This window comes from Oncorhynchus keta, chromosome 22 (assembly GCF_023373465.1).
Source record: "Oncorhynchus keta strain PuntledgeMale-10-30-2019 chromosome 22, Oket_V2, whole genome shotgun sequence".
Taxonomy (NCBI): Eukaryota; Metazoa; Chordata; class Actinopteri; order Salmoniformes; family Salmonidae; genus Oncorhynchus; species Oncorhynchus keta.
The window spans coordinates 45,468,975-45,491,886 of record NC_068442.1 but is presented as its reverse complement, the minus strand read 5'-3'; the positions used below and the strand labels follow the sequence as shown (position 1 = coordinate 45,491,886).

At 43.1% G+C, this 22,912-nt stretch overlaps 1 protein-coding gene and 2 long non-coding RNA genes across 7 annotated transcripts in view; 1 reads left to right on the top strand and 2 right to left on the bottom strand.

Moving 5' to 3' along the window:
• Nucleotides 1–22,912, bottom strand: part of LOC118372740 (lysine-specific demethylase 4B-like) — a 121,292-nt gene that overhangs the window by 11,632 nt on the left and 86,748 nt on the right. Inside the window, exons 15-19 of the mRNA XM_052475330.1 lie at nt 14,630–14,709; nt 14,192–14,247; nt 13,813–13,921; nt 8,957–9,142; nt 98–268 (exon numbers count right to left, since the gene is read on the bottom strand). Coding sequence (XP_052331290.1) covers nt 98–268; nt 8,957–9,142; nt 13,813–13,921; nt 14,192–14,247; nt 14,630–14,709 — 602 coding nt within the window. The remainder of the gene's footprint in view (nt 1–97; nt 269–8,956; nt 9,143–13,812; nt 13,922–14,191; nt 14,248–14,629; nt 14,710–22,912) is intronic.
• Nucleotides 4,864–5,933, top strand: LOC127910671 (uncharacterized). Of its 2 annotated transcripts, none has more exons than XR_008075719.1 (3): nt 4,864–5,294; nt 5,460–5,657; nt 5,823–5,933. It is a non-coding gene; the product is annotated as an uncharacterized LOC127910671 (long non-coding RNA). The 2 variants fall into 2 exon arrangements; XR_008075720.1 differs by lacking the exon at nt 4,864–5,294 and adding an exon at nt 5,299–5,426.
• Nucleotides 18,399–22,912, bottom strand: part of LOC127910668 (uncharacterized) — a 30,200-nt gene continuing 25,686 nt past the window's right edge. For all 4 annotated transcript variants that reach the window (XR_008075715.1, XR_008075714.1, XR_008075717.1 and 1 more), the window contains one exon: nt 18,399–22,470. This is a non-coding gene — a long non-coding RNA (uncharacterized LOC127910668). The remainder of the gene's footprint in view (nt 22,471–22,912) is intronic.

Genomic DNA, 22,912 nt, shown 5'->3' with positions numbered 1-22,912 from the left:
GATTGACAAAGAGAGAGAGAGAGAGAGAGAGAGAGAGAGAGAGAGAGAAAGAGAGAAAGAGAGAAAGAGAGAGAGAGAGAAAGAGAGAGAGACTCACCACAATGTTCTCGGGGAAGATGTTGTCACAGTAGGAGCCGTCTTCGTAGTTGACCTCGTAGAAGGTTTGTGAGGTCATGCCAATGATGGTGCAGGGGTAGAACCAGCCATCGATGTTCCGGCCAATTACCTTCTGACCAAGAGAAAACTCCCCCCTTGGCCCCACCCTTGCCTAGAGAGAGAGAGGGAGGAGTGTGAAAATATAAACTTTTTACATTTAATCTATTGTCTTTCTATTTCTATGGTATTCAAAGACAGTGTTATATATTTAATGGCACATAGTGCACAAAACATTAAGAACACCTGCTCTTTCCACGACGAAGATTGTCCACATGATCCCTTATTGATGTGACTTGTTAAATCCACTTCAAATCAATTTAGATGAAGGCGAGAAGACAGGTTAAAGAAGGATTTTTAAGCCTTGAGACATGGATTGTGTATGTGTGCCCTTCAAAGGGTGAATTGGCAAGACAAAATATTGAAGTGCCTTTGAACAGGGGGTATGATAGTGGGTGTCAGGCGCAGCGGTGTGTGTCAAGAACTGTAACGCTGCTGGGTTTTTCACGCTCAACAGTTTACCGTGTATCAAGAACAGTCCACCACCCAAAATACATCCAGCCAACTTGACAACTGTGGGAAGCATTGGAGCCAAAATGGGTCACCATCGTTGTGGAACGCTTTTGACACCTTATAGTCCATGCCCCGACAAATTGAGTCTGTTCTGGAGCAAAACTCAATATTAGGAAGATTTTCTTAATGTTTTGTACTGTGTGTGTGTGATTATATACAGTACCAGTCAAAAGATTGGACTATTTTGGACTACTCATTCAAGGGTTTTTCCTATTTTCTCCATTGTAGAATAAATAGACACAACACATATGGAATAATGTAGTAACCAAAAAAAAAAAGTGTTAAACAACTCAAAATATATTTTATCGTTGAGATTCTTCAAAGTAGCCCCCATTTGCTTTGATGACAGCTTTGCACACTCTTGGCATTCCCTCAACCAGCTTCATTAGGTAATCACCTGGAATGCATGTCAATTAACCGGTGTGCCTGGTTAAAAGTTAATTTGTGGAATTTATTTCCTTCTTAATGCGTTTGAGCCAATCAGTTGTGACAAGGTAGGAGTGGTATACAGAATAAGCCCTATTTGGTAAAAGACCAAGTCCATATTATGTCAAGAACAGCTCAAATAATCAAAGAGAAACGACAGTCCATCATTACTTTAAACACACGAAGGTCAGTCAAACCGGAAAATTTCGAGAAATGTAAAAGTTTCTTCAAGTGCAGTCGCAAAAACCATGAAGCGCTATGATGAAACTGGCTCTCATGAGGACCGCCACAGGAAAGGAAGACCCAGAGTTCCCTCTGCTGCAGAGGATACGTTCATTACAGTTTGCCAGCCTCAGAAATTGCAGCCCAAATAAATCCTTCAGAGTTCAAGTAACAGACACATCTCAACATCAACTGTTCAGTGTGAATCAGGCCTTCATGATCAAATTGTTGTGAAGAAACCACTACTAAAGGACACCAATAAGAAGAAGAGACTTGGTTGGGCCAAGAAACATGAGCAATGGAAAATAGACCAGTGGAAATCTGTCCTTTGGTCTGATGAGTCCAAATTTGAGATTTTTGGTTCCAACTGTCTTTGTGAGACGCAGAGTAGATGAACAGATGATCTCTGGATGTAGAGGCCAGGTCATCTTTGGAGGCCAGTTGACCTGGCCTCCACAATCACCCAACCTCAACCCAATTGAGGATAATCTCCGCATGTGTGGTTCCCACTGTGAAGCATGGAGGAGGTGGTGTGATGGTGGTTTGCTGGTTACACTGTCTGGTATTTATTTAGAATTCAAGGCACACTTAACCAGCCTGGCTACCACAGCATTCTGCAGCGATACGCCATCCCATCTGGTTTGCGCTTAGTGGACCTATCATTTGTATTTCAACAAGACAATGACCCGACACACCTCCAGGCTGTGTAAGGGCTATTTGATCAAGAAGGAGTGATGGAGTGGTGCATCAGATGGCCTCCACAATCACCCAACCTCAATTGAGATGGTTTGAGATGAGTTGGACCACAGAGTGAAGGAAAAGCAGCCAACAAGTGCTCAGCCTGGGAACGCCTTCAAGACTGCTGGAAAGCATTCCGGGTGAAGCTGGTTGAGAGAATACCAAGAGTGTACAAAGCTGTCATCAAGGCAAAGGGTGGCTACTTTGAAGAACCTCAAATATAAAATATATTTTGATTAGTTTTGCACTTTTTTGGTTACTACATGATGCCATATGTAATATTTAATGTAGAAAATAGTACAAATAAAAACCCTTGAAAGAGTAGGTGTCCAAACTTTTGACTGGTACTGTATGTGTTGTGTACAGTGGCTGGTGAAAGTATTCACCCCCTTGACATTTTCCCTATTTTGTTGCCTTACAACCTGGAATTAAAATAGATTTTTGGGGGGGATTGTATCATTTGATTTACACAATATGCCTCCCACTTTGAAGATGCAAAATATATTTTTTTCTGAAACAAATACAAAATTAGAAATAAGACAGAAAAACAGAACTTGAGCATAACTATTCACCCCCCCCCCCCTTTCTTTAAGACGTCTTTTTTGCTGGTCACTCTTCTGTAAAGCACAGCTCTGTGGAGTGTACGGCTTAAAGTGGTCCTATGGCCAGATACTCCAATCTCTGCTGTGGAGCTTTGCAGCTCCTTCAGGGTTATCTTTGGTCTCTTTGTTGCCTCTCTGATTAATGCCCTCCTTGCCTGGTCCGTGAGTTTTGGTGGGTGGACCACTCTTGGCAGGTTTGTTGTCATGTCATATTCTTTCCATTTTTTTTAAATAATGGATTTAATGGTGCTCCGTGGGATGTTCAAAGTATTGGATATTTTTTTTATAACCCAACCCTGATCTGTACTTCTCCACAACCTTGTCCTTGACCTGTTTGGAGAGCTCCTTGGTCTTCATGGTGCAGCTTGCTTGGTGGTGCCCCTTGCTTAGTGGTGTTGCAGACTCTGGGGCCTTTCAGAACAGGTGTATATATACCGAGATCATGTGACAGATCATGTGACACTTAAACAAAGTTCACCTGTGTGCAATCTAAGTAATTATGTGACTTCTGAAGGTAATTGGTTGCACCAGATCTTATTTAGGGGCTTCATAGCAGAGGGGGTGAATACATGCACCACTTAAAAAAAATAATAATAATTAGAATTGAAATGAAACATGTTATTTTTTTTATTTCACTTCACCAGTTTGGACTATTTAGTTTATGTCCATTACATGAAATCCAAATAATAATCTATTTAAATTACAGATTGTAATGCAACAAAATAGGAAAAACACCAAAGGGGTGAATACTTTTGCAAGGCACTGTACATTCAGAATATAATTCTCAGATAAAAAGGAACGAAGTTGTACATTTACAAAACATTCAAGAATCTTTGCTTGACAAGAAACCCAAGACATGGCATGATAATGATGAAGAACACTTGTGTCCCCAACCTTATGGGAGTAGCAGCCACTGTCATAGGAGCTCAATCGCACAAGTGAATGAATCTTTGCAGATTTCACTCGTTGTTTTGAATACACAGTATATATATACCATTTAGCGGACGCTTTTATCCAAAGCGACTTACAGTCATGTGTGCATACATTCTACGTATGGGTGGTCCCGGGAATTGAACCCACTACCCTGGCGTTACAAGCGCCATGCTCTACCAACTGAGCTACAGAAGGACCCGACAGTAATTATGTCAAATACAAAAGTTATTTATTCAACATTATTATTTGAGTTCATGTTGGAATTGCAGAAGCTTAGCTACACATACAGTGCATTTGGAAAGTATTCAGACCCCTTCACTTTTTCCTCATTTTGTTACAGCCTTATTCTAAAAGGGATTGCATTGATGAGGGGGAAAACGATCTACACACAATACCCCATATTGACAAAGCAAAAACAGGGTTTAGACATTTTTGCTAATTAACAAAAAACAAAAATCACATTTACACAAGTATTCAGACCCTTTACTCAGTACTTTGTTGAAGCACCTTCCACCGCGATTACACCCTCAAGTCTTCTTGGGTATGATGCTACAAGCGTGGCACACCTGTATTTGGAGAGTTTCTCCCGTTCTTCTCTGCAGATAATTTCAAGCCATGTCAAGTTGGATGGGGAGCGTCGCTGCACAGCTATTTTCAGGTCTCTCCAGAGATGTTCGATTGGGTTCAAGTCCGGGCTCTGCCTGGACCACTCAAGGACATTCAGAGACCTTTCCCGAAGTCACTCCTGCATTGTCTTGCCTGTGTGTTAAAGGTCATTGTTGGAAGGCTAACCATTGCACTAGTCTGAGGTCCTCAGCGCTCTGGAGCAGGTTTTCATCAAGGATCTCCCTGTGCTTTGCTCCGTTCATCTTTCCCTGTGAGTGAGAGGTGGGAAGGGAATAACGGCCACTGGCTGCAAAAGGCGTGTATTTGTTGGGGGGGGCATTATGGCCACACAAAGGGGATGCCGCTGGGAAATTTGAGGCGTTCTGTAGTGCAAAGCTCATGCTTTTCAAGCAACCTTTTTCAAATCGTAATTTAGAGTCGCATCATACAGCCTTAAAATGTATAACAAATCTAAACATATAACCCAACATTATTTGAACAACTAAAGTTACATTAATAACGTTAAATTAAGCATATAGGAGGACCTATATTTTTGTTAATCGCTCAACACAGATTAGCCGCATGTGAGCAATCCCTCAAATCTTTCAGAAAATATCCTTTCCATTTTATTCAGCTTTGTTCAATTGTATTCTTCCTACTATAAAATAATGCCATGGAATCTAACCAAATCTTATCTGCTCAATGAACTATAGTGTAGCCCACAGCCATATGGCATAGCATAACATAAGAGTACGCTATTCTGTTCTTCTGAAATAGGCTACATTTTCTTCATATCATGTTTCTTTAGACCTGTCTAAAATATATAATGGATTCATTGTGAAAGTGTAGGCTGTATTAGATGGATTCATTGTGACGGTGTAGGCTATATTACTTGGATTCATTGTGACGGTGTAGGCTATATTACATGGATTGATTGTGAAGGTGTAGGCTATATTACATGGATTGATTGTGAAGGTGTAGGCTATATTACATGGATTGATTGTGAAGGTGTAGGCTATATTACATGGATTGATTGTGAAGGTGTAGGCTATATTACATGGATTCATTGTGACGGTGTAGGCTATATTACATGGATTGATTGTGAAGGTGTAGGCTATATTACATGGATTGATTGTGAAGGTGTAGGCTATATTACATGGATTGATTGTGAAGGTGTAGGCTATATTACATGGATTGATTGTAAAGGTGTAGGCTATATTACATGGATTGATTGTGAAGGTGTAGGCTATATTACATGGATTGATTGTGAAGGTGTAGGCTATATTACATGGATTGATTGTGAAGGTGTAGGCTATATTACATGGATTGATTGTGAAGGTGTAGGCTATATTACATGGATTGATTGTGAAGGTGTAGGCTATATTACATGGATTGATTGTGAAGGTGTAGGCTACATTACATGGATTCATTGTGAAGGTGTAGGCTATATTACATGGATTCATTGTGAAGGTGTAGGCTACATTACATGGATTGATTGTGAAGGTGTAGGCTATATTACATGGACTGATTGTGAAGGTGTAGGCTATATTACATGGATTCATTGTGAAGGTGTAGGCTATATTACATGGATTGATTGTGAAGGTGTAGGCTATATTACATGGATTGATTGTGAAGGTGTAGGCTATATTACATGGATTGATTGTGATGGTGTAGGCTATATTACATGGATTCATTGTGATGGTGTAGGCTATATTACATGGATTGATTGTGAAGGTGTAGGCTATATTACATGGATTCATTGTGAAGGTGTAGGCTATATTACATGGATTCATTGTGAAGGTGTAGGCTATATTACATGGATTCATTGTGAAGGTGTAGGCTATATTACATGGATTCATTGTGAAGGTGTAGGCTATATTACATGGATTCATTGTGAAGGTGTAGGCTATATTACATGGATTCATTGTGAAGGTGTAGGCTATATTACATGGATTCATTGTGAAGGTGTAGGCTATATTACATGGATTCATTGTGAAGGTGTAGGCTATATTACATGGATTCATTGTGAAGGTGTAGGCTATATTACATGGATTCATTGTGAAGGTGTAGGCTATATTACATGGATTCATTGTGAAGGTGTAGGCTATATTACATGGATTCATTGTGAAGGTGTAGGCTATATTACATGGATTCATTGTGAAGGTGTAGGCTATATTACATGGATTCATTGTGAAGGTGTAGGCTATATTACATGGATTCATTGTGAAGGTGTAGGCTATATTACATGGATTCATTGTGAAGGTGTAGGCTATATTACATGGATTCATTGTGAAGGTGTAGGCTATATTACATGGATTCATTGTGAAGGTGTAGGCTATATTACATGGATTCATTGTGAAGGTGTAGGCTATATTACATGGATTCATTGTGAAGGTGTAGGCTATATTACATGGATTCATTGTGAAGGTGTAGGCTATATTACATGGATTCATTGTGAAGGTGTAGGCTATATTACATGGATTCATTGTGAAGGTGTAGGCTATATTACATGGATTCATTGTGAAGGTGTAGGCTATATTACATGGATTCATTGTGAAGGTGTAGGCTATATTACATGGATTCATTGTGAAGGTGTAGGCTATATTACATGGATTCATTGTGAAGGTGTAGGCTATATTACATGGATTCATTGTGAAGGTGTAGGCTATATTACATGGATTCATTGTGAAGGTGTAGGCTATATTACATGGATTCATTGTGAAGGTGTAGGCTATATTACATGGATTCATTGTGAAGGTGTAGGCTATATTACATGGATTCATTGTGAAGGTGTAGGCTATATTACATGGATTCATTGTGAAGGTGTAGGCTATATTACATGGATTCATTGTGAAGGTGTAGGCTATATTACATGGATTCATTGTGAAGGTGTAGGCTATATTACATGGATTCATTGTGAAGGTGTAGGCTATATTACATGGATTCATTAGACGTTTTAAAATGTAGATGTTCAAAACGGTCTGCACCAGTGGCTTGTAGGAAGCCAGGCGATGCTAAATGTGTTTGTTAATTAACAGTCATTTACCGTGAGAACGACAGTAACTTGCTTGATAATCCCCGGCTGACGATATTTCACGACTGCCACAGTCCTAGCCACCAACATGGTGCCAGATTTCCTCCAGACGTGAAGCTTGGCATTCAGGCCAAAGAGTTCAATCTTGGTTTCATCAGAACAGAGAATCTTGTTTCTCATGGTCTGAGTCTTTTCGTTGCCTTTTGGCAGACTCCAAGCGGGCTGTCATGTGCCTTTTACTGAGGAGTGGCTTCCATCTGGCCACTCTACCATAAAGGCCTGATTGGTGGACTGTCATGTGCCTTTTACTGAGGAGTGTCTTCCATCTGGCCACTCTACCATAAAGGCCTGATTGGTGGACTGTCATGTGCCTTTTACTGAGGAGTGTCTTCCATCTGGCCACTCTACCATAAAGGCCTGATTGGTGGACTGTCATGTGCCTTTTACTGAGGAGTGTCTTCCGTCTGGCCACTCTACCATAAAGGCCTGATTGGTGGACTGTCATGTGCCTTTTACTGAGGAGTGTCTTCCATCTGGCCACTCTACCATAAAGGCCTGATTGGTGGACTGTCATGTGCCTTTTACTGAGGAGTGTCTTCCATCTGGCCACTCTACCATAAAGGCCTGATTGGTGGACTGTCATGTGCCTTTTACTGAGGAGTGTCTTCCATCTGGCCACTCTACCATAAAGGCCTGATTGGTGGACTGTCATGTGCCTTTTACTGAGGAGTGGCTTCCATCTGGCCACTCTACCATAAAGGCCTGATTGGTGGACTGTCATGTGCCTTTTACTGAGGAGTGTCTTCCATCTGGCCACTCTACCATAAAGGCCTGATTGGTGGATTGCTGCAGAGATGTTTGTCTGACTTTATTAGCCAGCTAATTTTCACACCATCAACTCAATTATTTCATCAGTTAATTTGGCTGTTGCTCAACATTTCTCTGGCTAACAGAGAATTCATTCCAGCTAGCAAGATATTTAGCAAAGCTAACAATGCTTGTTCCACCACATTTTCTCCCTCGCCTCAAACTTTCCAAATGGCAGTAGTTTTTTGGTTACAGCTCATGAAGTACGCTTCATTACCTACCTCTTCGTTATCGTTCAGGGGAGGCGCTGCTGTAACTGGCAAACTGCCTTTCCACTCTCCTGCTGCCTTATATAAACAGGTGTGCGCCTTCTCAAATCTTGTCCAAGCAATTGAATTTAACACAATTGGACTCCAAGTTGTAGAAATGTAAATAAGGGATTTAAAACAAAAATCAATTGCAAACATTTCTAAAAAAAAACACTGTCAACAATATGGGTTATTGTGTGTAGATCGATGAGAAAGAAAATCCATGTAATCCATTTTAGAATAAGGCTGTAACGTAACAACATGTGGAAAAGGGGAAGGGGTCTGAATACTTCCCAAATGCACTGTCCAGTGTACAGACCCCTGGCCATTGCATAGATAGACGGCTTCATCAGAAAATGGTACACCTTAACAGTGCAGCTAATACTTTTCTTGACATCATACATCATTATTATACAGATTATTATTTTGCTGCTGTTTAACGTAGAAATGTGGCAAATAGACAGAATTTTTCATTCTACATGCCAGAGAAGCATGCATGTTCTGAATAACCTATGAATACCTGAACATTATACAATGTTGTGCCCCTACTGTACCTTGTGATTGGTCTTCTTATGCTTGTGGCAGGTGACAGACACCACGTAGGGCCAATCGGCTGGCTTCATGAGCACACCGGCGATGTGGGCACAGGTGACGTGGAAGGAGGTGGAGCAGTTGTCCTGGGAACACTGGATACACGCCCCACAGATCTGCTTGGTGTTCTTGTGGCAGTATACACACTTCTGCAACACCAGAGATGTGTGGTAGAATCAACACATTCAATTTGTCTGTATCTAAATGCAATATCACCTATCTATACACTATTGACAGAGGAAAAAAACAAACATTTCAGGAGTAAGTTTTTAAAAATCAGCAGCTAAAAGCTGGGTTAACTTTGATTGAGATATTTGATACAGTATGAACACAGTTTACTCGTTGCAGTGTTTCCCCTATATGCATTAGCAGTGGCGTTGCTCCCTCTGCATCAATCCATCTCATTCTGTGTCGGTCCTTCAGTTGTTTTAATCTTCCTTCCGCCCACCTCTCCTTCACTTTCAATTAGATTCTCCCTTCTCTATTTCTCACCATCCCTCCTTTCCTTTCCCCCACTCTTTCAACCCCACCCTGCAGGTCTCCCCGCCTCAAAGCCCCCCATAGGGCCCTGGCTCTGAGGTATATCAGCGGCCCCACAGTCTCCCGATTTAATATTCCACTGGCCAGAATCACGAGATGGACTCCACAGACGGAACGAACCAAAGGGTAGCACGGGGGGGATTTTGGACCTCAAACATTTATCTGTTTGTTTGCTAATTTCCCCCCTTTTTCCCCCTCAGACATTGCCGGCTTTGGTAAAGCCATTACATATAACTTCCTCAGAGTTTTTATGTTTCAATTGTAAAGTAAACTTTATAAAAAATTCAAACAAATGTGGCAGACAGAATTCTCAAAAATCTTAGGGTTGGGGCCAAACATTCTAGAAAGTTTTTTGTAACCAAGGAGTATAATATGGAGTAGAAGTGCTCACCAGTCTCTGCACTAATGAATGAATCGACACAAAGTGTCCCATTCGACTTGGGATATATATAGTGACTATTTTACTTGAGAGGAAAAACAAAAAAAGGTACCATGGTGTTCTTAGAGGGTTTGTGCTGCATTCCAATTAGTTTAAACCCTTCCATTTGTCCCAGAACTTTCAAAAGGAACACAGACTGAAACACTTTTCTGAATACAGGCTAATATCAACGGGTTAGGACAAAACATGTACCACAGAGACAGGCCCAGTCATCCAATCTTTAAGAGGGTGGGCTGGTTTTTTACAGCCTTCGGAAACGTGGCTTTGACAGCGGGTGGATGTAAATTATTCAAGAGACAATCCTCACTTCCTTTCATAGATTACAACATTACTTGTAGATTTGTGACAATGCCACTGCAAAGGCTGTGCAATTGACTGTGAAGTCGATTTGGATTAAGGGATGGAGAGATAAAAGTAAGGAAGAAAGCAGTTTGTTCAGCAGCCATGGGAAATTGCCTCCTGCCAGCAGGATCAATGCAGATCATTTAGCGCAGTGAGAAATGACTCCTGATTATTCAGACAGTTTTGCATCTATTATTCACCATAGTCCTCCTGCTCCTCAGACCGCAAACACACAATCCATCCAGGAGGGGGAGAGGGACAGAACAGATGGAGGGTAGAAAACGGAGTGAGAGAGAACAGAGAGGCAGACAGACGAGAGAACGAGCGAGAGAGAATGAGCGTGAGAGAGAACATGAGAGAGCAAGAGACGGAGAATGAGAAAGCGAGAAGAGACCAAAAAGGAGAAAGGAGAGAGAGAAGAGGCACACTCAGAACAAATAAAGTCCATAAACACAAACAACTTCTGGCAAAATGTAAATAAATAAAAATCTAAACAAGAGGAATTAGCAATACAAAATGGTGACTTATGGACAGCCCATTTTAAAACACACTACAACACCATTCAAATTGATGCAAACGCAGAACAAAGACAAATTCATGAGAAGTTGAATGGAGCAAAAAAGGACAATCAAAATCCATTGGACTCCTCAATTCCTGACCAGGAGCTCAATACGAAACTTCAGGCCTGACGGCATCCTAAATGAGATGCTCGAATTCACTAGAGCGAAATGTCAATTGGCTATATTAAAACTGTTTAATTTGATACTGGGTTTAGGTTACATCCTTCACATCAAGGACACATAAGCCCCGATAAATTTTACCCTAACAATTACAGAGGCATTTGTGTAAACAGTAACCTGGAAAGTATTATAGTGGTATTATAAATGTAAGAGTTCTAAAATGTCTTTTAAAAACAATGTCTTGAGTAAAAGAAAAATTGGATTTATATCAAAACATCGCACGACCGATCATATAGTCGGAAGTTTACATAAACTGAGTTTAAACATATTTGGCTAAGGTGTTTCACAATTCCTGACATTTAATCCTAGTAAAAATTCCCTGTTTTAGGTCAGTTAGGATCACCACTTTATTTTAAGAATGTGAAATGTCAGAATAATAGTAGAGAGAATTATTTATTTCAGCTTTTATTTCTTTCATCACATTCCCAGTGGGTCAGAAGTTGACATGCATTCAATTAGTATTTGGTAGCATTGCCTTTAAATTGTTTAACTTGGGTCAAATGTTACGGGTAGCCTTCCACAAGCTTCCCACAATAAGTTGGGTGAATTTTGGCCCATTCCTCCTGACAGAGCTGGTGTAACTGAGTCAGGTTTGGAGGCCTCCTTGCTCGCCCACAAATTTTCCATAAGATTGAGGTCAGGGCTTTGTGATGGCCACTCCAATACCTTGACTTTGTTGTCCTTAAGCCATTTTGTCACAACTTTGGAAGTATGCTTGGGGTCATTGTCTATTCGGAAGACCCATTTGCGACCAAGCTTAAACCTCCTGACTGATGTCTTGAGATGTTGCTTCAATATATCCACATAATTATCCATCCTCATGATGCCATCTATTTTGTGAAGTGCACCAGTCCCCCCTGCAGCAAAGCACCCCAACAACATGATGCTGCCACATCCATGCTTCACGGTTGGAATTGTGTTCTTCGGCTTGCGAGCCTCCCCCTTTTTCCTCCAAACATAACGATGGTCATTATGGCCAAACAGTTCTATTTTTATTTCATCAGACCAGAGGACATTTCTCCAAAAAGTACGATCTTTATCCCCATGTGCAGTTACAAACTGTAGTCTGGCTTTTTTATGGCGGTTTTAGAGCAGTGGCTTCTTCCCTGCTGAACAACCTTTCAGGTTATGTCAATATAGTACACGTTTTACTGTGGATATAGATACTTTTGTACCCGTTTCCTCCAGTATCTTCACAAGGTCCTTTGCTGTTGTTCTGGGATTGATCTGCACTTTTCCCATCAGAGTACGTTCATCTCTAGGAGACAGAACGCGTCTCCTTCCTGAGAGGTATGACGGGAGCGTGGTCCCATGGTGTTTATACTTGCGTACTATTGTTTGTACAGACGAACGTGGTACCTTCAGACTTTTTCTTTTCTTTTTTAGATTTTTGAATTTAGATTTTCCCATTGATGTAAGCAAAGAGGTACTGAGTTTGAAGGTATACCTTGAAATACCTCCACAGGGACACCTCCAATTGACTCAAATGATGTCAATTAGCCTAAGCTTCTAAAGCCATGACATTATTTTCTGGAACTTTCCAAGCTGTTTAAAGGCAGTCAACTTAGTGTATGTAAACTTCTGACCCATTGTGACACAGTGAATTGTAAGTGAGATAATATGTCTTTGTCATGCACAAAGTAATAGAGTCCTAACCGACAAGCCAAAAGTATAGTTTGTTAACAAGAAATTTGTGGAGTGGTTGAAAAACGAGTTAAGGACTCCAACCTAAGTGCATCAATGTATACTGGCAATACATGCAGCAACCCTTCGCCAGGGTTACAATCTGAGCCCTGCACTCTTCAATATTTACATCAACGAATTGGCCACTATTCTAGAAAAATCCTCAGCTCCTGGTGTTAGTCTTCACAATTCAGAGGTTAAATATCTGCTCTTCACAGATAACCTGTGCCTGCTGTCACCCACAGCAGAGCCTGGACCTGCTAGAGCAGTACTGCCAGACCTGGACCCTGGCTGTAAACCCACACAGCACATGGCCTACAGCAGAGCCTGGACCTGCTACAGCAGTACTGCCAGACCTGGGCCCTGGCCGTAAACCCCAAAAAGACTAAAACAATGATTTTCCAGAGAAGATCCAGATCTCAGGGAATTAGACCAAAGTTCTCAATTGGTACAAAATATATAGACAACTACACACACTACAATTACATAGGTTTAAAATAAACTCAACTGGATACCTAAACGAGTCCGTGAATGAACTGAGAGAGATGCACTGAGGGTATTCTACACCATTAAAAAACTAATTGAATGTGTCAGAGAGAGAGAGAGAGCGAGGAGTGGCCGAGGAAAGTGAGACAGTGAGAGAGAACGAGTAGTGAGAATGAGATATGAGAGAGAGAGAAGAGAGGTAAGCATGTGATGGACAGAGTGAGAGACCAGGGAGAGTAGTTACAGTTTAGGAGCATGTTAGTGGGCGCATAGGCCTAATCCTAGCCAATCCAGCCTCCTGTATTGAGGCTCCTCAATTACAAGGGAGGTCAAAAGGTTTTTGTGTGTCTGGCTGAAATGACTGTGTTAACGCGTCGACAATATAAAACACAACACACAAAAATAAATGGACCAGGGCGCTGTTCATGAGGGAAAACATGTTAAAACATGTTAAAGAGATTCACACACACAAAAAGTGTGTTTCTTATTGGACAACTCCAGGTAGTCCCTCAGTATTAGTTATTTTGTCTACTGTTTGGTATGTAATGAACATGACCCAGTGAGTTTGGCTCCCTCCCTCTCCACTCACCAGACTCTTCCTGCTATCGGGGATGGCGCTGATGTCCACCGGCTCCCTTGCGATGGCGTTGACGAAGCGAGCCTCCGCCACGGCGATGGCACAAATCACATGGACCCACCTGGTAGAGAGGAGAGGACACACAAATCGACGTGCGCCCCTGACTGTTCACAACACCTGGGGTCACCTAGGGTCACGATGCCAGTATCAAGTAGGGCTATGACGATGATAGAATCCCAGTGTTGCCCAGAGTCTCGTGTTTATTTCTGAGCTACACACCATGATACTGGTAAGGCGACGACACTACACACAGTGAATGTCATAAGTAATGCATTTTAACGTAACATAGCGGTATTCCAGTGGTATTAAGAAGGTGGGAAAGGCCACTGACCGGTTGTCTGTGGTCATCTTCAGAGCCCCTCCCCGTAAGTTACACAGACAGCAGTCCTGTGAGAACACAAACACAGAGGTCAGGATGTGGGTAGGCAGTGGACCCGGGGGGATTCACAAAATGTGTGACTTCAGATATCCTCAGGCAAAACGTCAAAATTAATGACAGACTTGAGTTATTTTGGATTCATTCGGACTATTCTAAGGAAGTGTGTACTGGCTATAGCGTCTCAAAATTGACAAACGATACCATTTTCCTTGTTTTTAAGGGAAGGTCTCTACTGTTGACCAATCACAGAGGAAAGGACATACTGTTTCAGGGTGAGCGATGTTCCTACATATACGTTTCCAAAACGTTATAGATGGTCAATAGAGACAGCGGTTTCAGTCTGTAGGAACATGTTTCAGGTGAAGGCATTGTGTTGAGTGAGGGACTCACCGCTGTCCAGGCGAGCGCTGTACATCGCGAACACATCCAGGACTGATTGTGTACCGTGTCCAGACTAACACCATAACAACCTGGGGAGAGAGAGAGGAAAGAGAGAGAGAGAGAGAGAGAGAGAGGGGAAAGACAGAGAGAGAGAGAGGGGAAAGACAGAGAGAGAGAGAAAAGAGCGAGCGAGAAAGAAAAGGAGAGAGAGAGAGAGAGGGGAAAGAGCGAGCGAGAGAGAAAAGAGAGAGAGGGGAAAGAGCGAGCGAGAGAGAAAAGACAGAGAGAGAGAGGGGAAAGAGCGAGCGAGAGAGAAAAGAGCGAGCGAGAGAGAAAAGAGCGAGCGAGAGGGAAAAGAGCGAGCGAGAGGGAAAAGAGCGAGCGAGAGGGAAAAGAGAGAGAGAGGGGGGAAAGACAGAGAGGGGAAAGACAGAGAGAGAGAGAGAGAGAGAGAGAGAGGGGAAAGACAGAGAGGAAAGAGAGAGAGAGAAAAGAGCAAGCGAGAGAGAAAAGAGAGAGAGAGAGAGAGAGAGAGAGGGGAAAGAGCGAGCGAGAGAGAAAGAGAGAGAGAGAGAGAGGGGAAAGAGCGAGCGAGAGAGAAGACAGAGAGAGGGGAAAGACAGAGAGAGAGGGGAAAGAGCGAGCGAGAGAGAAAAGAGCGAGCGAGAGAGAAAAGAGCGAGCGAGAGAGAAAAGAGCGAGCGAGAGAGAAAAGAGCGAGCGAGAGAGAAAAGAGAGAGAGAGAGGGGAAAGACAGAGGGGAAAGACAGAGAGGGGAAAGACAGAGAGAGAGAGAGAGAGAGAGAGGGGAAAGACAGAGAGGAAAGAGAGAGAGAGAGAGGGGAAAGACAGAAAGAGAGAGAGAGAGGGGAAAGACAGAGAGAGAGAGAAAAGAGCGAGCGAGAGAGAAAAGAGAGAGAGAGAGAGAGAGGGGAAAGAGCGAGCGAGAGAGAAAAGAGAGAGAGAGGGGAAAGAGCGAGCGAGAGAGAAAAGAGAGAGAGGGGAAAGACAGAGAGAGGAAAGAGAGAGAGAGAGAGAGAGAGAGAGAGAGAGAGAGAAAAGAGAGAGAGAGAGAGAAAAGAGAGAGAGAGAGGGAAAAGAGCGAGCGAGAGAGAAAAGAGAGAGAGGGGAAAGACAGAGAGAGGGGAAAGACAGAGAGAGGGGAAAGACAGAGAGTGGGGAAAGACAGAGAGAGGGGAAAGAGAGAGAGAGAGAGAAGGGAAAGAGAGAGAGAAAAGAGCGAGCGAGAGAGAAAAGAGAGAGAGGGGAAAGACAGAGAGAGAGAGAGAGGGGAAAGAGAGAGAGAGAGGGGAAAGACAGAGAGAGAAAAGAGCGAGCGAGAGAGAAAAGAGAGAGAGAGAGAGGGGAAAGAGCGAGCGAGAGAGAAAAGAGAGAGAGAGAGAGAGAGGGGAAAGAGCGAGCGAGAGAGAAAAGAGAGAGAGGGGAAGACAGAGAGAGGAAAGAGAGAGAGAGAGAGAGAGAGAGAGAGAGAGAGAGAGAGAGAGAGAGAGAGAGAGAGAGAGAAAAGAGCGAGCGAGAGAGAAAAGAGAGAGAGAGAGGGGAAAGAGCGAGAGAGAGGAAAGAGAGAGAGAGGGGAAAGACAGAGAGAGGGGAAAGACAGAGAGAGGGGAAAGACAGAGAGAGGGGAAAGACAGAGAGAGGGGAAAGAGCGAGCGAGAGAGGAGAAAGAGCGAGCGAGAGAGAAAAGAGCGAGCGAGAGAGAAAAGAGCGAGCGAGAGAGAAAAGAGCGAGCGAGAGAGAAAAGAGATAAAGAGAGAAAAGAGAGAAAGAGAGAGAGAGAGGGAAAAGACAGAGAGAGGGGAAAGACAGAGAGAGGGAAAAGAGCGAGCGAGAGAGAAAAGAGAGAGAGGGGAAAGAGCGAGCGAGAGAGAAAAGAGCGAGCGAGAGAGAAAAGAGCGAGCGAGAGAGAAAAGAGCGAGCGAGAGAGAAAAGAGCGAGCGAGAGAGAAAAGAGAGAAAGAGAGAGAGAGAGGGGAAAGAGAGAGAGAGGGGAAAGACAGAGAGAGAGAGAGAGAAAAGAGAGAGAGAGAGAGAAAAGAGAGAGAGGGGAAAGAGCGAGCGAGAGAGAAAAGAGCGAGCGAGAGAGAAAAGAGCGAGAGAGAGAGAAAGAGAGAGAGAGAAAAGAGCGAGAGAGAGAGAAAAGAGAGAGAGAGAGGGGAAAGAGCAAGCGAGAGAGAAAAGAGCGAGCGAGAGAGAAAAGAGAGAGAGAGAAAAGAGAGAGAGGGGGAGAAAAGAGAGAGAGAGAGAGAAAAGAGAGAGAGGGGAAAGACAGAGAGAGAGAGAAAAGAGCGAGCGAGAGAGAAAAGAGCGAGCGAGAGAGAAAAGAGCGAGCGAGAGAGAAAAGAGCGAGCGAGAGAGAAAAGAGCGAGCGAGAGAGAAAAGAGCGAGCGAGAGAGAAAAGAGCGAGCGAGAGAGAAAAGAGCGAGCGAGAGAGAAAAGAGCGAGCGAGAGAGAAAAGAGCGAGCGAGAGAGAAAAGAGCGAGCGAGAGAGAAAAGAGCGAGCGAGAGAGAAAAGAGCGAGCGAGAGAGGGGAAAGAGAGAGAGCGAGAGAGGAAAGAAAGACAGAGAGAAAAGAGCGAGAGAGAAAAGAGCGAGCGAGAGAAAAAAAGAGCGAGAGAGGGAGATTGTAACTTTTTAACTAGGCAAGTCAAGTCAACTCGGCAAGTACGAACAAGAGAAAATAAATCAACAGATTAAATTAATCTTCTGGTCTGCCTTATACACTTAGTGGTACTGAATCTAGTGAGCCAGAGAGAGAGAGTGTGTGTGGGGGGTGAGAGGAGAGAGTGGGGGTGAGAGGAGAGAGTGGGGGGAGAGAGAGAGGAGAGAGTGGGGGTGAGAGGAGAGGATTGTGTTCTGGCACTCTACACTTCCTCGCCCTCTTGATTTCTGCAGGTCCTCAAGGGACCTGGGGTACAAAGAGATGTGTGGTGATAAAGGCCTTGGTGAGTTGGTCTCCACAGCATGTCCGTACCTGACCTCCGCAGCTGGTGAGGGCCGAACGTAGCCCCGGCACGGGGCCAGCCGAAATGGGTCAGACAGCTGCTGGGGAGGTGTGTGTGCACATGGTAAGATGGTACTGTAATTAAATCCAACCAAAGGTGGGGAAACAGTCCAATTTGGAGTAATTTGTTGGCTGTAAGCCATATTTATCAAAGAAGAATTCGATTTTTGGAGGGTTGAAAATCAGAAAATGAGTTGAGTACAGTGGACAGTACTATGGAGCTCAACTAATGAGTTGTACTATGGAGCTCAACTAATGAGTTGTACAGTGGACAGTACTATGGAACTCAACTAATGAGTTGTACAGTGGACAGTACTATGGAGCTCAACTAATGAGTTGTACAGTGGACAGTACTATGGAGCTCAACTAATGAGTTGTACAGTACTATGGAGCTCAACTAATGAGTTGTACAGTACTATGGAGCTCAACTAATGAGTTGTACTATGGAACTCATCTAATGAGTTGTACTATGGAACTCATCTAATGAGTTGTACAATGGAACTCATCTAATGAGTTGTACAATGGAACTAATCTAATGAGTTGTACAGTGGACAGTACTATGGAGCTCAACTAATGAGTTGTACAGTGGACAGTACTATGGAGCTCAACTAATGAGTTGTACAGTACTATGGAGCTCAACTAATGAGTTGTACAGTGGACAGTACTATGGAACTCAACTAATGAGTTGTACAGTGGACAGTACTATGGAGCTCAACTAATGAGTTGTACAGTACTATGGAGCTCAACTAATGAGTTGTACTATGGAGCTCAACTAATGAGTTGTACAGTGGACAGTACTATGGAGCTCAACTAATGAGTTGTACAGTGGACAGTACTATGGAGCTCAACTAATGAGTTGTACAGTGGACAGTACTATGGAGCTCAACTAATGAGTTGTACAGTGGACAGTACTATGGAACTCAACTAATGAGTTGTACTATGGAGCTCAACTAATGAGTTGTACAGTGGACAGTACTATGGAACTCAACTAATGAGTTGTACAGTGGACAGTACTATGGAGCTCAACTAATGAGTTGTACAGTGGACAGTACTATGGAGCTCAACTAATGAGTTGTACAGTGGACAGTACTATGGAGCTCAACTAATGAGTTGTACAGTGGACAGTACTATGGAGCTCAACTAATGAGTTGTACAGTGGACAGTACTATGGAGCTCAACTAATGAGTTGTACAGTGGACAGTACTATGGAACTCAACTAATGAGTTGTACAGTGGACAGTACTATGGAACTCAACTAATGAGTTGTACAGTGGACAGTACTATGGAGCTCAACTAATGAGTTGTACAGTACTATGGAGCTCAACTAATGAGTTGTACAGTGGACAGTACTATGGAACTCAACTAATACACTGTCTATGATATGGATTCTGTTGGTTGCAGCCAGGTTTTGCAGCCAATATTCACAATTGATGTCCTGGTTAAATGAAAATAAAAATGTCACGTAGCTCTAATACAAAGTTTTCCAAGACCGTTCTGCAGTAAACAGAGTGGCGTCACATAGCTGGCTGCACAGTCGCACCCTAACCTCTCCCCATGTGTCGCAAGCTTATACATGTGTGGACTTTACCGTGACATGCTTCCTCACAAGCCCTTTCCCAACAACGCAGAGGTAAAAAGTAACAATAAAAGATGTATAAATAGTTACACAATAAAATAACAATAACGAGGCTTTATACGCAACGAGTACCAGTACCGAGTCAATGTGCAATGGTACAAGGTAGTGTAGTTGAGGTAACATGTACATGAAGGGTCAAAGTGACCGGTGTCATGACATTGCCCTCTTTTGAGTACAGCGAGCACCATCCCTCGCTCTCTGCTTCTACAACCAGACTGCTGTGGGCAGAGTGAGGTTGTAAATTCCTAAAGAAAACCTTGCCTCATGGTCACACAGTATAGAGATCAACATTTTCCATGGAGCATAAAGGAATTGCTTCCAACTCACAGAACTCGAGGTACGAACAAATTTCATGTTCCAGAGAAAGTGTAAAAGATCGGAGAAGAATCCAGCTACGAACTGGTCCATTTGTCACAACTTGGGAAGCTCAAGAGAGACGGTGTGGCCACATTACCATAACGCTGTTTATATAATAGCCTCAGATATGAGTTTGACATCTAATTGTTGTATAAGATGAATGAGTGAGTATGATACTGTTCGTATAATTGGGTAATATGATTGTGGACTGTTTAATGAAGAAAAATACAATTCCCTTTTGATTTGAACTAAATCAGAGGACCGCCCCTGAGCCCAGTTAGGGTCAGACATCCTGGGACAGCCCTCCTCTGCCATTCCGAATAAAACCCAACTTTGAGAAATTATCAGTAGACCATGTTTTTCTCAATCACGGGAGTACAAAGGTGGCAGACCATTGCTGAATCTTTTAACCATACCACATGGTTAAACTCTTAGACTATCGATATCGACAGAATAAGAACAAGTCTTTGATATTAATTACTAGTCTGCAGCTAGGAATTCAGTATCATTGAACGTGAAAAACGACAACCGCCGAAACATCCATTCTATAACGAATGTCACTTTGAACTATCCCCTCTAACCAAGACAGAGAGAGAGAGACGGACAATTCTACAAAATAAAGACTTTTCACCAGCGATCAAGACGACACACTGAGCGTAAATATATTGATTGATTGCAATTTTTCCCGAATGAGTGAGCGTTCATGTGTAAAGGATTAGCATTTTAATTGTTATAATTATTAACTCTGTCGTGACTTCTTAGGTCGACCCCCATTTCCCCTTTGTCTAACAAGCCGCCATGCCGGTTCAGCCCACTAGGGCACATTATCATTTCATGCAACCACATTGATCTCTGATCTCTGATGCTCGTCAGTAGGATTTGATCTTACTCCTGTATTGAAGCTTTGCCTGTTTGATGGTTAATCGGACGGCATAGCAGGATTTCTGCGTCTTGATTAGCGCTCCAGCAGGTATATCTCACCGGTCATCGCTGAAGTTGGAGACTTATATCTCCTTCACTAACTTTAAGCTATCTGAGCAGCTTACCGATCGCTGCAGCTGTACATAGCCCATCTGTAAATAGCCCATCCAACCTACCTACCTCATCCCCACGTTGTTTTTATTTACCTTTTGGTTCTTTTGCACACCAGTATTCCTACTCCTTGAAAGTGGCAGCTCGCGCCTTTAGCTCAGTTTTGATGTTGCCTGTAATCCATGGCTTCTGATTGGGATATGTACGTATGGTCACTGTGGGGACGACGTCATCGATGCGCTTATTAATGAAGCTGGTGACTGATTTGTTAAACTTCGATGCCATCAGATGATTCCCGGAAGATATTCAAGTCTGTGTTAGCAAAACAGACCTGTAACTTAGCGTCAGCTTCATCTGACCTTCCATATTGAGTGCGTCACTAGTACTTCCTGCTTGAGTTTTTGCTTGTAAGCAGGAATCAGAAGGATAGAGTTATGGTCGGATTTGCCAAATGGAGGGCGAGGGAGAGCTTTGTATGAGTGTCTGTGTGGAGTAAAGGTGAATTGTAGTTATCTTGTTTTGCCTCAGGTTGCACAGGTGATATTTTGGTAGAAATGAAATAATTTTTCCTGCATTAAAATCACCGGCCACTAGGAGTGCATTTTCTTGCTAGCTTATGGCCGTATACAGCTCGTTGAGTGTGGTCTTAGTGCCAGCATCAGTTTGTGGTGGTAAGTAGACAGCTACGAAAAATATAAATACATTCTTGGTAAATAGTATAGTCTGCAGCTTATCATGAGGTATTCTAACTCAGGCGAGCAGAACCTTGAGATTTCCTTAATATATAGATTGTGCACCAGCTGTTAACTAAAGACACTGCCGTTCTGTTCTGCTTATGTATAGAAAAAACAGCTAGATTTATATTTTCCATGTCCTTGTTCAGACAAGACTCGTAGAAACATAGGATATGATATGAACAGCTGGTTCTTCAGACATCGCTGATAGGATAGTGTCAAACGGCGCTCGTCCAGTTTATTCTCCAGTGATTGCACGTTCGCCAATAGAACGGAGGGTAGAAGCGGTTGATCCACTCTCCCTCGTAGTCTCGTCAGGTATCCCCGCACGCTGGCTTTTAATGCCGACTCTTCCTATTTCGAGTGTCGGGGTTTTGGGCCTGGTCCGGGTTGAGCAGTATGTCCTTCGCCACAGACTTAGTGATCACTGTTCGTCATTCTTGTCTAACCACTCCCCGCAGCATGCCTCCTCACCATACAGAGGCTAGCCTAGTTGGCTATGCAGCCTAGGCTGGGCGAGTAGAGAAAGAGGCGCAAAACAACTCCATTTACATCTTTTTCAGCAAGGGGACAGTTTTGGGGGACACCAGCACAACAATCCTGGGAAGTTCAGGGTGAGCGGCAGTAAATTAGCTAGAACAATTTTATTGGCATTTTGATCCTTGTGGAGAGAAAAATCCCCGCTTCGGGCCCAAGGGGGTGGAAATACATAATAGGAATTTAGATAAATACGCCGTGCAAACACTACAGACCATTAGCTTTGTGAATAAAAACCAGAGGGGAGAACAAAACACAGGAAATATCCTCTTAGGTAAACATGGAGGGAGACCTGACTGACTGGTATTGACTGGCTGGTACAGACTGGGGAGAACACAGTAAATATCCTCTTAGGTAAACATGGAGGGAGACCTGACTGACTGGTATTGACTGGCTGGTACAGACGAGGGAGAACACAGTAAATATCCTCTTAGGTAAACATGGAGGGAGACCTGACTGACTGGTATTGACTGGCTGGTACAGACTGGGGAGAACACAGTAAATATCCTCTTAGGTAAACATGGAGGGAGACCTGACTGACTGGTATTGAGTGGCTGGTACAGACTGGGGAGAACACAGTAAATATCCTCTTAGGTAAACATGGAGGGAGACCTGACTGACTGGTATTGACTGGCTGGTACAGACTGGGGAGAACACAGTAAATATCCTCTTAGGTAAACATGGAGGGAGACCTGACTGACTGGTATTGACTGGCTGGTACAGACTGGGGAGAACACAGTAAATATCCTCTTAGGTAAACATGGAGGGAGACCTGACTGACTGGTATTGAGTGGCTGGTACAGACTGGGAGAACACAGTAAATATCCTCTTAGGTAAACATGGAGGGAGACCTGAATGACTGGTATTGAGTGGCTGGTACAGACTGGGGGAACACAGTAAATATCCTCTTAGGTAAACATGGAGGGAGACCTGACTGACTGGTATTGACTGGCTGGTACAGACTGGGGAGAACA